At 47.6% G+C, this 15,304-nt stretch overlaps 1 protein-coding gene across 1 annotated transcript in view; it reads left to right on the plus strand.

Annotated features, from left to right (window-relative positions):
- The window catches only part of dchs2 (dachsous cadherin-related 2), a 177,558-nt gene that overhangs the window by 106,482 nt on the left and 55,772 nt on the right, over nucleotides 1-15,304 (plus strand). Inside the window, exon 13 of the mRNA XM_070862278.1 lies at nucleotides 1,407-2,267. Within this exon, the coding sequence (XP_070718379.1) occupies nucleotides 1,407-2,267 (861 nt within the window). The remainder of the gene's footprint in view (nucleotides 1-1,406; nucleotides 2,268-15,304) is intronic.

A 15,304-nucleotide genomic window follows, 5' to 3' on the forward strand; every position in this document is an offset into this window, starting at 1 on the left:
ACATTGCGCTCCTCTGCCTGGGAAGGGTGGTAACCCCAATTTCTCTTCCAGGGCAGGACTTCTGCGCCGGGTGCAGAATGTCTGGCCCTGGAGAGGTTACCGCCCCCAGCCGGGGCGATAGCCAATTTTGTCCTGCTTCTTCCTATCTCTCATCTAAGTTTCCCATCCCTGCCATCATCTTGATGAATCTATACTGTTCCTTCTCTTTGCCTTAATCTTTTTAAAATGAAGTCCCCAAAACTACACAATAGTACCTTAACTGTGGCCATTGTCATGTCAAAATGAAGCATTCATTCTTTAATCTTTTACTCTTTCCCTTACTTAGAAAACCCACAGTGCTGTTACACTTTTTTATTGCTTCATCCGCACTTTCATAGAATGATGTAACTGAATCACTAAGTCTTCAGTGTCCTTCAGTGTCTTTCCAATGATTATATACTCCTGTTCCTTGCGTTTACACCCAAAATGTGTTACCTCAGTTTTTTCCACTGCTACCTGTCTACCTATTCCCTTGATATGGCTGTATGCTCCTGAAATCTTTTAAGGTACTCCTTGTTGTTTGTCTAAGTTTATTGTAACCAGCTTCCTGTGAAACAATTTATTGAATGGCTTCTGAAAATCCCTACACATCCCATTTACCATTCCCTTTATCTATCCAATCAGCCACGTCTTCAAAATATGTCTACTAAATTTGTCAAACACAAAATGTCTTTAACAAATTGATGCCGCTTGGCCTTCATTAACCCATGCATTTCTAACTACTGACAAATATTATCTTGGATTGTGGGGGTCGATTTTGACTTTTTGGTGGTCGATGGGTGAAATGTGCCAGTCAGTCACCCATACCCGCACAAACGAGCCCCCGCAGTTTTGAGGCTGGAACCTCATTTTGGGCTGGCGATCTGCGGAAGCTAAGCAAGCATTATGAGCCAGCTCGCAGCCTTTGGCCCACAGAAAAGTCGGCCGGCTGGAACACTACAGGTAATTTATGGGGGAGGGGGGAGACAAGAACAAGAGGGAACGAGCTCCTCTGAGACCAACAAAAATCATTTCAAGCTTACCTTTTCAGAGCCTCTTCGGCTCATCGCCCATGGAACTGATCGGAGAGTGCACTGCATGACGCTCCAACCAGTTCCAACCTAAAATGGCAGTCTGATTTGCATATTAAAAGGGACCTACTGTCTGAAACGGGCAGGCGTTTGGGCGCCCAGTGGTAAAATGGCACCAGCCACATCACTGGGGATAAGAGTCGGCTTACCAAGTCTACCAACCCTATTTTGAGACCTTTTACCACCCTGTTAATTTGGGGGAGTTAACTTGGACCGTGGATTCTAACTATTTGCCTTCAAATAACATAGACAAACTGATCTACAGTTACCTGATTTATCCATCTCTGCCTTATACAGGTGGTAATTTTACTGATGCATTCAAAATTGATTCTATTTCTGGAACACTTGCTACAACTAGAGGCTTGGACGGAGAAGAATTGAATAATCTTTTCCTTATCATAGAGGCTAGTGACCTTGGTAGCCCACAACGAACCTCTACTGCAGAGCTTTGGATTATCATCTTGGATGAAAATGACAATAGCCCGACGTTTGAAAAAAATTATTATCGTACTTTTGTAAATGAAGATGTTTCTGTTGGATCAAGTATACTTCAGCTGATTGCTACTGACAAAGATGATGGCTCCAATGGAGAAATTATGTACTCTTTAGTCGATGATACTTTTGGAGCATTTACTATTACTGGTAACACTGGCATCATTGTAACAACAAGTGAATTAGATAGAGAGATGAAATCACAGTACGTCTTCAGAGCAGTGGCAAGTGACAACAGCATTCAAAGTCCACAAAGTACCACTGTTAATGTAATGATCCATATTGAAGATGTAAATGACAATTTTCCTATTTTTGTACAAAACCCAGTCATTGCACATGTTACTGTGGACACTCTGATCAACCATACTATTGCCACTGTGAGAGCTAATGATAAGGATTTGGGACAAAATGGCGCTGTTACTTTCCAGATTTTGGAGCCTGATTCATTATTTGCCATGAATGACACTTCAGGTGAAATCTACCTAAAAGCGTCACTTTCCCAGAGTCACTTTGATACAAATCATCTGTCTGTTGTTGCGACAGACCACGGTAATCCAGCTAGATCATCCACTGGGCTTGTACTCATACACCAGCAAGTAGAAAAAAGGGAAATTTGGTTCAATCGTAATGCATATGAGATCATAATACCTGAAAACATCAACTCAGGTGAGCAGTCCATCATGTTATCTCCATTACATCCACAAGAATAGTGCATCTTCCTGCTATATAATTCTTGTTCACAGGTTTATATTTTCCAAGTGGTCTGCAAACACACCAGCCATCCTGTTTCCTGCATGATTTATTGGGCTGAATTTTAATGGGGAAGGTGGGATGGGATTGGGAAAGGCTCTGAAGCGGTCAGGGGAACTGATCAGGGACCGGGACCAGCAAGGGCAGGGTGACTGATGAGGATCAGGAGTCGGGACCAGCACCGGGTGTGGGGGGGGTTGGTGTCGATGAGAATCAGGTGCTGGGACCAGCAGTGAGGGGATTGGGGGTCGGGGTGATTCGATGAGGATTGGTGGGGCCTGGAGCAGCCTTTTGGGAAGGGGGTGGGGGTGTCAGATAGGAATCAGTAGCTGGAGGGGAGGGAGGGGGTGTGGGTGAGGAATGGCAGCGATGGTTGGGCGGAGGGTAGGAGGCTGGAAGAGCAGATCGGAGGGCCAGTGGTAAAGTGGCCATATTAGGGGGGAGATTGGAGGCCTAGGGAGAGGGATCGGAGGCCTTGTGGGTGGTGTCTATGATCACGGGGAGTAGGTTAGGTAGGGACATTAGATTCAGGAGGTAAATGCAAAGGCACTTTCCTCCTGGATCCAGCAATCCTCTCCTTACATTAGCTGGCGGGTTTCACGAGACCTGCAAAACACCGACCAACTAAAGTTAAAATCAAAAGGACGTGCTTATTTGTAACACCTAAAGCTCTGATTGGGGCTCCTTAATCACATGACTGATTGCTGATTGGTTCCCTTGGAGGATAAGACACACCCAGCAGTTTCTCTGGAATGTATAATTAGAACCACCCTGCCTACATAATCAGTGACTTTGCAAAGTGTAATTTGAGCCATTCCAACTGCCAACTCCAGACAGAATAGAGCTCACTCTCACAGGTTAAGACCTCCCACCCCCCAAACAGGTTCCTACCTAATCCCCGCGCCCCGCAACTCAAGTTCCTGACCTACTCCCCCACCCACAGCCCAAGTTCCTGACCTAATCCCCCAGCCCAAGTTGCTGATCTACTCCACCCCCCAGCTCAAATTCCTGACCTAATCACGTTTCCCCCCCCCCCCCCCCAGTCTAAATTCCTGATCTACACCACCCCCCGGGTTGCTTACCTTCTTCCCCTGCCCAAATTTCTCCCCCACGGATTCATGACCTTCTCCCCACCCATCCCTGCCATAAAGGGGGCATTGTGGGTGGGTCACGGATTATTGGTTATGAAGTGAACAGTGACTTCTGGATTTCGTCCAGTCTTGCCATCTGGATCACGCTCTCCTCCCCCACCCCTCCTTTAGACCTGGATCATTTTCTTCCGCCTGCCCCACTGTGCTGCTCTTATTCTCTACCCCACACCCTGACAAGTTCCTGAACTTTCTCCGATCGCCGTCTCTCTCTGATCCCCCCCCCCCTCTCTCTCTCTGATCCCCCCCCCTCTCTCTCTCTGATCGCCCCCCTCTCTCTCTCTCTCCGATCGCCCCCCCTCTCTCTCCGACTCTCTCTCTCCGATTGCCCCCTCTCTTTTTCCTCTCTCTCCGACCCCTCTGTCTGTCTCTCTCCGACCCCTGGCTCGCTCTCTCCGACTCCGCTCTCTCTCCGATCTGACCCCCCCCCCTCTTTTTCTCTCTCTCTCTCTCTCTCTGATCTTCCTTTTAATCATCTGTTCTCGCCACAGATCCAGTGAGGGGCCTTCTCCCACAGAGCTGAGGAAAGAGTGACCCACTCCACACTGCAGCCACAACTGCGATGTTGTGCTTGCGTGGCCAGACCTCGGTGACACTGCATGCAGAGGGGATGGGGTGCGCATGCGCACAAAGGGGCGGGGTCAACTGGGTGCATGCGCAGAAGGACACAAAAATGTTCTTGCTGATAATCATTCTAAATTCAAATTGGGGGTTAAAGCAGAGGCTTCCAGCCTTATAATAGTCAAATAGACGACCTGCCTCCTGGGAACGAGTTGGCTGCCTGCCCCCGTCCCGCCTCCGTTAAAGTCAGAAGTGGGTGGGTTGGAGACCGGTTCTGGTCAGGATTCAGATTTTTAACTCTAACTTCCCATATGACCCCAACCCACCTGTTGCTTTAGGTTAAACCCCCCCCCTATTTGTAACACTTCAACCTATGAAGTTTGGGATTCCAGCTAAATTGCTGTGTGGGATTGAATGAGTGAAAAAGGGTACCACAGTTCATTTTGTCAACCATTAGGCAGAGACAAATGTGTACAACCACAAGTGAAACTTGTTTTTTCCAAGATTTTATGTGATACAAAAAAAAATCATTGTTGCCAAGCAAGTAACCTTATAAGATTATTAGAGGGGTATTTTGAGCTCAGCTACCTTTTGTTAAATGTTAGAATAACAATGCATGATCAAAAGAATTTATTATTGCAACATAGATGAACTGATTTTGTGCAATTTGAGTATTTTTGGAACAGGTTTTCCATATGTTTAAGGTGATCTATTTGAAAAGAGGCTATTTGAGCTGAGCTAAACTAAACATTTCCACGTTCTGGAAAGCTGTTAGATACCTCCGTCATAGTGCCAATAATGCCCCCGGCCTGCGAGTACCATCGGAGCAGGCCGGGGAGCAGAAGGAGCAGCATGGCGGCGTACCACTCCAGGGAGAAGCACTTGCTGGAGCAGGAGAGCAATGGCAGTGAAGAAGGATGTTACCAGGGTCCAGGTCGGTGATTGGAGCGTGGGCAGGTACAGCAGGAGCGGTGAGGTCAGGGCGAAGAAGCGGCGAGACATTGTAGAGGGAAGTGATCGGGGCCCAGGAGAGGCACCAGTTTGGGGCCCAAAAGAAGCGAGGGCTCGGGGGCAGCACGGGCCACCCCACACTGCGATATGTGTGCGCACTAGGTCTGTGCAGCAGAGCTGGTCTCCAGTCGTCTTGGTTAATCCTTGCCACTGGACCAAGACCTAGCTCTGTCAAGTCCGTGTGGTGGCTGATGTGTAACGGCCACCACATGTTTAAAAACAAATCCACGCACAGGCATCTTCCACCCTTCAAGATTTAGTTCGTGACCTGGAATTTTAGGTTCTTCATTGAAACACCTGTGAACTTTTTGATGTGGAAGCAAGTCACCTCGATTCGAGGGACTGCCAATGATGACTGCCAATGAAGCAAGGAGCTTAGTGGAAATTGGGTGGGTAAGCAGTTAAAATCGTCCAAGTTATGGAGCCACCTGCAAAATTTATGCAGACTTCTGGATGGATGGTTATGCCATTTGCCCAAAGTTGGAAGGGTCCTTCTTTAAATATACACATTATGAGCACCATCGGAGTAGGCCGGGGAGCGGAAGGAGCAGGGTGGCGGCCTAGCCCAGCAGGCTGAACGGCCCTCGGCCTGCGAGCACCACCGGAGCAGGCCGGGGAGCGGAAGGAGCAGCGTGGCGACGTATCATTCCAGGGAGCAGCAGGTGCTGGAGCAGGAGAGCAATGGCAGTGAAGAGGGAAGTCACCAGGGTCCAGGTCGGTGATTGGAGCGTGGGCAGATACAGCAAGAGCGGCGAGGTCGGGGCAAAGGAGCGGTGAGAGATTGTGGAGGGACGTGATGGGGGCCCAGGAGAGGCGAGGGCCCAGGAGCAGCACGGGCTAGTCCACACTGTGATATGTGTGTGCACTTGGTCCATGCAGCAGAGCTGGTCTCCAGTTGTCTTGGTTAATCCTTGCTACTGGACCAAGACCTAGCTCTGTCAAGCCCGTATGGTAGCTGGTGTACAACAGTCACCACATGTTAAAAAAATCCAAACACAGGCATCTTCCACCCTTCAAGATTTAGTTTGTGACCTGGAATTTTAGGTCCTTCATTGAAACACCTGTGAACTTTTTGACGTGGAAGCAAGTCATCCTCGATTCGAGGGACTGCCTGTGATGATGATAACATTGTGAGTGATGATTTGAGTCAGAACGTGATGACATTTTAACTCCGGCCTGAGTGGAGAAGCGGCTGCAGCTTTCCTGCCAGTTGAAGCAAGTCAGAAGAGGATGTTAAAATCTTGGGAAAGATAAGATTCTGGATGAATGGAAGTTTTTTGTCCTTGAAGGGGTCAACAACTATTTTCAGAACAAAGCTATGGTTGTGACACCCAGCTATGCAAGATAGCTCCCAAAAAAGCTTTGCCCAGTTTAGCTTGTAATAGTGATATTTACTAAGACATTTACCAGCAAAGGTAGTTGTCCATTGGTTAAATATTGTTTGGTATCACCAGCCCAAGACACATCACTGAGCAACTGAGGCCACACTTGTAGTGCTTGGAGGACACGGAGAATGAAGAAAATTTTTATACTTACTGTTCCACCATCTATTTCATATAGTAGTGCATGAGATATATTGGCCCCGATCTGTGGAGTTTGAGTTTTGACTCCACAGCATGCAGGGAAATCCGAATTTCCAGGTTTCCGGACAGAAACACCGACTGTCTGCCAAGCACCCGGCCTCTGTCAAGATCAGGGCCAATCATCATCATCATCATAGACGGTCCCTCGTACCGAGGATGACTTGCTTCCATGCCAAAGAGCGATGAGTTCATAGGCGTTTCAATGAAGGACCTTGGGGCCAATAGATCTCAAGCACTGCTATATTTCCGCCTGGGAGTCAGCCTGATTGACAGATTTGGCTTCTCGTCGGGTGGGGAGCACTCTGGAGCAGGTCGCAGCCACAGGTAAGTCGCTTGTTGTTGCTAGTGGGTGGGGAGGGCGGGTTAAATCAGTGGCTGCCAGCCTCATTAAAATATTTAATTGGCTAAACCTCCTCTTGGGAGTGGGTTGGTAGCCCACCCCCTATCCCACCTCCATTAAACCCAGAAGTGGACAAGAAACATAGAAACATAGAAATTTACAGCGCAGAAGGAGGCCATTTCGGCCCATCGTGTCCACGCTGGCCGACAAAGAGCCACACGGCCCTTGGTCAGCAGCCCTAAAGGTTACATATAAACCTATGAACAATGACGGAAAGCAAAGAGCATCCAGCCCAACCAGTCCGCCTCACACAACTGCGACACCCCTTGCACTGAAACATTCAACACTCCACCCCAACCGGAGCCACGTGATCTCCTGGGAGAGACAAAAACTAGATTAAAAACCCAGGCCAATTTTGGGAGAAAAAATCTGGGAAAATTCCTCTCCGACCCATCCAGGCGATCGAAACTAGTCCAAGAGATCACCGTGGCTGTATTCTATTCCCTGCAATACTTACCATTATATCTGCGCCGTCCAACAAAAGGTCATCCAGTCTAATCCCAATTACCATCTCTGGGTCCGTAACCCTGCAGGTTACGGCACTTTAAGTGCCCATCCAACCGTCTTTTAAAAGTGGTGAGAGTTTCTGCATCCACCACTCTTTCAGGCAGCGAGTTCCAGATTCCCACAACCCTCTGCATAAAGAAGCCCCCCTCAAATGCTCTCTAAACCTTCCACCAACACGCTTAAAACTATGACCATAATATGGTGGAATTCTGCATTGGGATGGAGAATGAAACAGTTAATTCAGAGACCATGGTCCAGAACTTAAAGAAGGCTAACTTTGAAGGTATGAGGCGTGAATTGGCTGGGATGGATTGGCGAATGATACTTAAGGGGTTGACTGTGGATGGGCAATGGCAGACATTTAGAGACCGCATGGATGAACTACAACAATTGTACATTCCTGTCTGGCATAAAAATAAAAAAGGGTAGGTGGCTCAATCGTGGCTATCAAGGGAAATCAGGGATAGTATTAAAGCCAAGGAAGTGGCATACAAATTGGCCAGAAATAGCAGCGAACCTGGGGACTGGGAGAAATTTAGAACTCAGCAGAGGAGGACAAAGGGCGAGCGATAGTGATAGGGGATTCAATTGTAAGGGGAATAGATAGGCGTTTCTGCGGCCGCAACCGAGACTCCAGGATGGTATGTTGCCTCCCTGGTGCAAGGGTCAAGGATGTCTTGGAGCGGGTGGAGGACATTCTAAAAAGGGAGGGAGAACAGCCAGTTGTCGTGGTGCACGTTGGTACCAATGACATAGGTAAAAAAAGGGATGAGTTCCTACGAAATGAATTTAAGGAGCTAGGAGCTAAATTAAAAAGTAGGACCTCAAAAGTAGTAATCTCGGGATTGCTACCAGTGCCATGTGCTAGTCAGAGTAGGAATCGCAGGATAGCTCAGATGAATACGTGGCTTGAGCAATGGTGCAGCAGGGAGGGATTCAAATTCCTGGGGCATTGGAACCGGTTCTGGGGGAGGTGGGACCAGTACAATCCGGACGGTCTGCACCTGGGCAGAATCGGAACCAATGTCCTCGGGGGAGTGTTTGCTAGTGCTGTTGGGGAGGAGTTAAACTAATATGGCAGGGGGATGGGAACCAATGCAGGGAGATAGAGGGAAACAAAAAGGAGGCAAAAACAAAAGACAGAAAGGAAATGAGGAAAAGTGGAGGGCAGAGAAACCCAAGGCAAAGAACAAAAAGGGCCATTGTACAGCAAAATTCTAAAAGGACAGAGGGTGTTAAAAAAACAAGCCTAAAGGCTTTGTGTCTTAATGCAAGGAGTATCCGCAATAAGGTGGATGAATTAACTGTGCAAATAGATGTTAACAAATATGATGTGATTGGGATTACGGAGACGTGGCTCCAGGATGAGCAGGGCTGGGAACTCAACATCCAGGGGTATTCAACATTCAGGAAGGATAGAATAAAAGGAAAAGGAGGTGGGGTAGCATTGCTGGTTAAGGAGGAGATTAAGGCAATAGTTAGGAAGGACATTAGCTTGGATGATGTGGAATCTATATGGGTAGAGCTGCAGAACACCAAAGGGCAAAAAACGTTAGTGGGAGTTGTGTATAGACCTCCAAACAGTAGTAGTGATGTTGGGGAGGGCATCAAACAGGAAATTAGGGGTGCGTGCAATAAAGGTGCAGCAGTTATAATGGGTGACTTTAATATGCACATAGATTGGGCTAACCAAACTGGAAGCAATACGGTGGAGGAGGATTTTCTGGAGTGCATAAGGGATGGTTTTTTAGACCAATATGTCGAGGAACCAACTAGGGGGGAGGCCATCTTAGACTGGGTGTTATGTAATGAGAAAGGATTAATTAGCAATCTCGTTGTGCGAGGCCCCTTGGGGAAGAGTGACCATAATATGGTGGAATTCTGCATTAGGATGGAGAATGAAACAGTTAATTCAGAGACCATGGTCCAGAACTTAAAGAAGGCTAACTTTGAAGGTATGAGGCGTGAATTGGCTGAGATGGATTGGCGAATGATACTTAAGGGGTTGACTGTGGATGGGCAATGGCAGACATTTAGAGACCGCATGGATGAACTACAACAATTGTACATTCCTGTCTGGCATAGAAATAAAAAAGGGTAGGTGGCTCAATCGTGGCTATCAAGGGAAATCAGGGATAGTATTAAAGCCAAGGAAGTGGCATACAAATTGGCCAGAAATAGCAGCGAACCTGGGGACTGGGAGAAATTTAGAACTCAGCAGAGGAGGACAAAGGGTTTGATTAGGGCAGGGAAAATGGAGTATGAGAAGAAGCTTGCAGGGAACATTAAGACGGATTGCAAAAGTTTCTATAGATATGTAAAGAGAAAAAGGTTAGTAAAGACAAACGTAGGTCCCCTGCAGTCAGAATCAGGGGAAGTCATAACGGGGAACAAAGAAATGGCGGACCAATTGAACAAGTACTTTGGTTCGGTATTCACGAAGGAGGACACGAACAACCTTCCGGTTATAAAAGGGGTCGGGGGGTCTAGTAAGGAGGAGGAACTGAGGGAAATCCTTATTAGCCGGGAAATTGTGTTGGGGAAATTGATGGGATTGAAGGCCGATAAATCCCCAGGGCCTGATGGACTGCATCCCAGAGTACTTAAGGAGGTGGCCTTGGAAATCGTGGATGCATTGACAGTCATTTTCCAACATTCCATTGACTCTGGATCAGTTCCTATGGAGTGGAGGGTAGCCAATGTAACCCCACTTTTTAAAAAAGGAGGGAGAGAGAAAACAGGGAATTATAGACCGGTCAGCCTGACATCGGTAGTGGGTAAAATGATGGAATCAATTATTAAGGATGTCATAGCAGTGCATTTGGAAAGAGGTGACATGATGGGTCCAAGTCAGCATGGATTTGTGAAAGGGAAATCATGCTTGACAAATCTTCTGGAATTTTTTGAGGATGTTTCCAGTAGAGTGGATAAGGGAGAACCAGTTGATGTGGTATATTTGGACTTTCAGAAGGCGTTCGACAAGGTCCCACACAAGAGATGGATGTGCAAAGTTAGAGCACATGGGATTGGGGGTAGTGTACTGACATGGATTGAGAACTGGTTGTCAGACAGGAAGCAAAGAGTAGGAGTAAATGGGTACTTTTCAGAATGGCAGGCAGTGACTAGTGGGGTACCGCAAGGTTCTGTGCTGGGGCCCCAGCTGTTTACACTGTACATTAATGATTTAGACAAGGGGATTAAATGTAGTATCTCCAAATTTGCGGATGACACTAAGTTGGGTGGCAGTGTGAGCTGCGAGGAGGATGCTGTGAGGCTGCAGAGCGACTTGGATAGGTTAGGTGAGTGGGCAAATGCATGGCAGATGAAGTATAATGTGGATAAATGTGAGGTTATCCACTTTGGTGGTAAAAACAGAGAGACAGACTATTATCTGAATGGTGACAGATTAGGAAAAGGGGAGGTGCAAAGAGACCTGGGTGTCATGGTACATCAGTCATTGAAGGTTGGCATGCAGGTGCAGCAGGCGGTTAAGAAAGCAAATGGCATGTTGGCCTTCATAGCAAGGGGATTTGAGTACAGGGGCAGGGAGGTGTTGCTACAGTTGTACAGGGCATTGGTGAGGCCACACCTGGAGTATTGTGTACAGTTTTGGTCTCCTAACCTGAGGAAGGACATTCTTGCTATTGAGGGAGTGCAGCGAAGGTTCACCAGACTGATTCCCGGGATGGCGGGACTGACCTATCAAGAAAGACTGGATCAACTGGGCTTGTATTCACTGGAGTTCAGAAGAATGAGAGGGGACCTCATAGAAACATTTAAAATTCTGACGGGGTTAGACAGGTTAGATGCAGGAAGAATGTTCCCAATGTTGGGGAAGTCCACCAGAGGTCACAGTCTAAGGATAAGGGGTAAGCCATTTAGGACCGAGATGCAGAGGAACTTCTTCACCCAGAGAGTGGTGAACCTGTGGAATTCTCTACCACAGAAAGTTGTTGAGGCCAATTCACTAACTATATTCAAAAAGGAGTTAGATGAGGTCCTTACTACTAGGGGGATCAAGGGGTATGGCGAGAAAGCAGGAATGGGGTACTGAAGTTGAATGTTCAGCCATGAACTCATTGAATGGCGGTGCAGGCTAGAAGGGCCGAATGGCCTACTACTGCACCTATTTTCTATGTTTCTATGCCCCTCGTAATAGACCCTACCACCAATGGAAATAGGCACTTACTATCCATTATGTCCAGGCCCCTCAATATTTTGTACACCTCAATGAAGTCTCCTCTCAACCTCATCTTTCCAATGAGAACAAACCCAGCCTATCCAATCTGTCCTCATAACTAAGATTCTTCATTCCAGGCATCCTAGTAAATCTCCTCTGCACCCTCTCTAGTGCAATCACGTCCTTCCTATAATACAGCGACCAGAACTGCACACAGTATTCCAGCTGTGGCCTAACCAAAGTATTATACAATTTAAGCATAACCTCCCTGCTCATATTCTATGCCTCTGCCAATAAAGGCAAGCATTCCGTATGCCTTCTTAACCACCTTATCCACCTGGCCTGCTACTTTCATGGATCTGTGGGCAAGTCCTCCAAGGTCCCTTTGTTCATCTACACCATTAAGTGGCCTACCGCTTAATGTGTATACCGTTTCTTTATTAGCCCTCCCAAAGTGCATCACCTCACATTTCTCTGAATTAAATTCCATTTGCCACTGCTCTGCCCGCCTGACCAGTAGATTGATATCCTCCTGCAGCTCATGACTTTCCTCTTCATTATCAACCACACAGCCAGTTTTAGTGTCGTCTGCAAACTTCTTAATCATACTCCCTGTATTCAAATCTAAATCATTGATATATACCACAAAAAGCAAGGGACCCAGTACTGAGCCCTGCGGAACCCCATTGGAAACATCCTTCCCGTCACAAAAACATCCATCAATCATTACCCTTTGCTTCCTACCTCCAAGCCAATTTTGGATCCAACTTGCCACTTTGCCCTGGATCCCATGAGCTTTAACCTTCATGATCATATGGGACCTTATCAAAAGCCTTGCTAAAGTCCATATATACTACATCGTACTCAAAACCCTAATCGACCCTCTTGATTACCTCCTCAAAAAATTCAATCAGGTTAGTCAAACACGATCTTCCCTTAGCAAATCCGTGCAGACTGTCCCTAATTAATCCTTGCCTTTCCAAATGTAGATTTATCCTGTCTTTCAGGATTTTTTCCAATAATTTTCCCACCACTGAGGTTAGGTTGACAGGCCTGTAATTACTCAGCCAATGCCTTTCTCCCTTCTTAAACAAGGGTCATCATCATAGGCAGCCCCTCGGAATCGAGCAAGATTTGCTTCCACTCTTAGCATGAGTTCTTAGGTGGCTGTACAGTCCAATACGAGAACCACAGACTCTCACAGGTGGGACAAATAAAATGGTTGAGGGAAGGGGTGGTTGGGACTTTCTGCTGCCTGCGCTTGATTTCTGCATGCTCTTGGCGACGAGACCCGAGGAGCTCAGCGCCCTCCCAGATGCACTTCCTCCACTTCGGGCGGTCTTTGGCCAGGGACTCCCAGGTGTCAGTGGGGATGTCGCACTTTATCAGGGAGGCTTTGAGGGTGTCCGTGTAACGTTTCCGCTGCCCACCTTTGGCTCGTTTGCTGTGAAGGAGTTCCGAGTAGAGCGCTTGCTTTGGGAATCTCGTGTCTGGAATGCGAACTATGTGGCCTGCCCAGCGGAGCTGATCAAGGGTACTACATTAGCAGTCCTCCAATCCTCCAGCACCATGCCCAAATCCAAAGAGGACTGGAAAATTATGGTCAAGGCCTCTGCTATTTCCTCTTTTACTTCGCTCAACAGCCTGGGACGCATTTCATCCAGGCCTGGAGACTTATCTACTTTCAAAGCTGCTAAACCCCTTAATACTTCCCCTCTCTCTCTCTTTATTTCATCTAGAATATCTCCCTCCTCCTCGATAGCAGTATTTGCATTGCCCTTTTCCCTTGTGAAAACAGATGCAAAGTATTCGTTAAGGACCCTACCAACATCTTCCGCCTCCACACAAAGATTACCCTCATGGTCTCTAATAGGCCCTACCCTTTCTTCAGTTACCTTCTTACTCTTAATATATTTATAGAACATCTTAGGGTTTTCCTTGATTTTACTGGCCAAGAATTTCTCATGCTCTCTTAGCATTCCTAATATCCTTTTTAATTTTGCCTCTTAACTTTCTATATTCCTCTAAAGATTCTAAAGTATTTAGCCGTTGGTATATGACATAAGCATCCCAAGTTGGGTTTGAGATTTTTAAAGTTTTAACATCTCACCTCACCCAACCCACCCATTTTGGGGGGGGGGGGTTAAGATTCAGCCCATTATTACTGTAATCATATAAATATATAGTAATAGCAGATAACTTAGAGCTATGTTATTAATCAACCAGTGATTAATGGCCACAAGGCGAGCTTTAACACTATCTTAACTGGAATGCTAAAACTTTTCTGCTAACATTTTTGTCTGATACAAAGGGCCCGAAATTCACCATCCCTGAAGGGAAGGCTACCGCGGAGTTTGGGCGGTCGACGGGAAAAAATTGATCGGCCACCGCGGTCGAGGACTTTTCCCTCCCCAAGCCCGGTCGAGGACTTTTCCCTCCCCGAGCCATATTCAGCTCGGGGAGGGGTTTTCAGGAGTGCTCACTTCCGCCGGAAACGGCAGGGTGAAGCCAGAGTAAAGGAGAAGTTTTGTGCGGGAAAGGAAGCAGCGGTCGGGCCACTGGAAATCGGACACCACCTGGATTTTTAGCGATAAAAAGGTAGGAGTTCTTCCGGCAATGCCCCCGCCAGGTATTCAAGTCGGTGCTCGAACGCAACAGCGCTGGAGTGTTTCTGGGATTGGGCCCCTTTGGCAGGAAAATAGTTTAAGTTTTGAGTTGAATTTAAAGTGTAATACATTGTAGTGATTGTTTTTGCTTCATTAAACCTGCTGACTGTTTAGTGGAGGCCTGTAGGCCTCATTGTGGGCAGCAGAGACTTGCTTGGCAGGTTTCACCCTAGGATGGGAGGAGTGTTGGGAGGGCAACACCTTGTATACCTGGTCAGATGCAGGGTGGCATGCAGGAGAAGGCGTCGCCGTCAGCACCTTGCAGAGAAGTAGCACGCAAGGGAGGCAGCAGCAACCAAGAGAAGGCCCTGCCTATGTGCGCGGCCCTGCATATGTGCGCAGACCTGCAGCTAGAGAGGGTAGCCAGGAGAGAGATGACATCAGGAGGCGGGTGAGGGATGCTGCCCCCGCCCCCAAATACTGGGAGAGGAGCCTTTCCAGCAAGAGCCTCCACAGGAGCCCGAGAATGTGGAGGACCAGGGTGATGGCCAGCAGGCAGTGCCAGAGGAGGTGGCCATACCCTCAATTCTCCATCCTCCAGCTCACTGATCAGCAATGATTACGACGGTTACGATTTCGGACGGAAGTACTGAGGGAGCTCTGCACTGACCTGCGAGAAGATCTGCAGCCTCAAACACGCCTCGGGACCGCGGAGACCAAGGCCACCATCACTTTGACTTTTTACGCGAAGGGGTCTTTCCAGTCTGCCAGTGCAGACATTGGCAACATCTCCCAATTCTCAGCGCTTTGGTGCATCCGGCAGGTCACAGATGCACTGTACAGGAGAAGGGTGCAGTACCTCTCCTTCCCGATGACAAGAGACAAACAGGTGGAGCGGCAGGCCAGATTTGTCTGAATGGTAGGCTTCCCGAGGGTGCAGAGTGCCATTGACTGCAC

The sequence above is a fragment of the Pristiophorus japonicus genome, chromosome 2 (assembly GCF_044704955.1).
Source record: "Pristiophorus japonicus isolate sPriJap1 chromosome 2, sPriJap1.hap1, whole genome shotgun sequence".
Lineage (NCBI taxonomy): Eukaryota > Metazoa > Chordata > Chondrichthyes > Pristiophoridae > Pristiophorus > Pristiophorus japonicus.